The sequence below is a fragment of the Geospiza fortis genome, unplaced genomic scaffold (assembly GCF_000277835.1).
Source record: "Geospiza fortis unplaced genomic scaffold, GeoFor_1.0 scaffold11, whole genome shotgun sequence".
Taxonomy (NCBI): Eukaryota; Metazoa; Chordata; class Aves; order Passeriformes; family Thraupidae; genus Geospiza; species Geospiza fortis.
In genome coordinates this window covers 9,751,304-9,752,560 of record NW_005054304.1, presented here as the reverse complement: position 1 = coordinate 9,752,560, position 1,257 = coordinate 9,751,304, and the positions used below count along the sequence as shown (strand labels likewise).

The 1,257-nt window shown below is 54.9% G+C and overlaps 1 protein-coding gene across 1 annotated transcript in view; it reads left to right on the top strand.

Moving 5' to 3' along the window:
* Positions 1-1,102: 1,102 nt before the first annotated feature.
* The window catches only part of UNC5C (unc-5 netrin receptor C), a 248,586-nt gene continuing 248,431 nt past the window's right edge, over positions 1,103-1,257 (top strand). The window contains exon 1 of the mRNA XM_031066482.1: positions 1,103-1,229. Within this exon, the coding sequence (XP_030922342.1) occupies positions 1,103-1,229 (127 nt within the window). The remainder of the gene's footprint in view (positions 1,230-1,257) is intronic.

Below are 1,257 nucleotides of genomic sequence, written 5' to 3'. Positions count from 1 at the left end.
GGAGAGATGGAGTGCTCCAGTTGGAGACAATCAGGGTAAAAACCAGCCTGTTGAGCTTGAAACACAGCCTACTTGGGGCACCTCCAGGCATGCCCAGAACAAAAACTGCCCTTTTTCCATGCTCTTAGGCTGTACCAAAACCAAAAACCAACAACCAAAATCCAACATTAAAACAAACAAACAACAAAAAACCCAAAACAAAGCAAAAAACCAAACCAAACCCCTGACACACTGCAGCTATATGTCAGCTGTTGTCGAGGAGAAAAAACTACTGCCCTGCCAGATCCTGAGATGGGAACAGTCTGGGTAATTCCCTGGGAAGGACATTAAAGCCAGGGGGCAGGTGGGACAGAGCCTCCCTGGGGGCAGACAGCTCCAGTGGCCCCAGGAAACCCTCCTGCAGCATTAGCAAGGCTGGTAACTCTTTTCCTGTGTGGAAGGGACTGGGAGGGGAAGGCAAAGCCGGAATGACTGGGAAGATCCCAGCCTCGCCTCCCAGGAAAAGAGTGCTCCTTGCCTCGCACGCATCCCAGCTTGGGGGAACTCCTGGGCTGGAGAAGGCAATGCTCTCTGGAGTACTGTGGTGTGCGGAGGGTTCTGGGGCTACAGCCCCTGGCATTGGCACGCGTGGTGTGTGAGGTGCTGGGTCTGCTCAACGTGGGACAGCCCACGTTGGCTCTGCAAAGTGAAGGACAACTTAGAAAAGAAAAGAAAACCCAAAACCAAACATAAAACCTACCAAAACCAAAAGCAAACCAACAAGAGAAAAAAACCCAAACAAACAGAACCTCATAGAAGGCAGCAGATCAAGCCGATCAAGCCCTGGTTGAGCAGTGAACCTGAGGTGTGGGCACTGCTACCCTTCTCAGTGAGATTTGGTGGGCACGTGGTGAACTCAGAGGCCAGGTGCAGCATTTTGGGCGTGCAAGAGGGTTGGAATTATTAGGGCTGTAAGGGAGTGACCCCAGCCTTAAGAGAAAAGCCCTGGAGGGCAGATGGGGAGATGCTCCCCAGGGGTGGTGGGTTCTCCAACAGCTCTTCTCGTGCGATCTCTCCCCCTACCCTGCTGCTTGTGGGAGCAGACTAGTACCCCCCGTCCGGCATGGGGCTCCCCGACCCTGCATTTGCTGGCTCCCTAAAGACGGTCCTGATCGCCCAGAGTCCTGAAGGCGTGTGCGTGGGTATCAGGCCCACGGGGAAAGTCTGGGGATGCGAGAGCCACGGGTGTGGTGGGGTCCGGCCAGCGCAGCCCCGGCT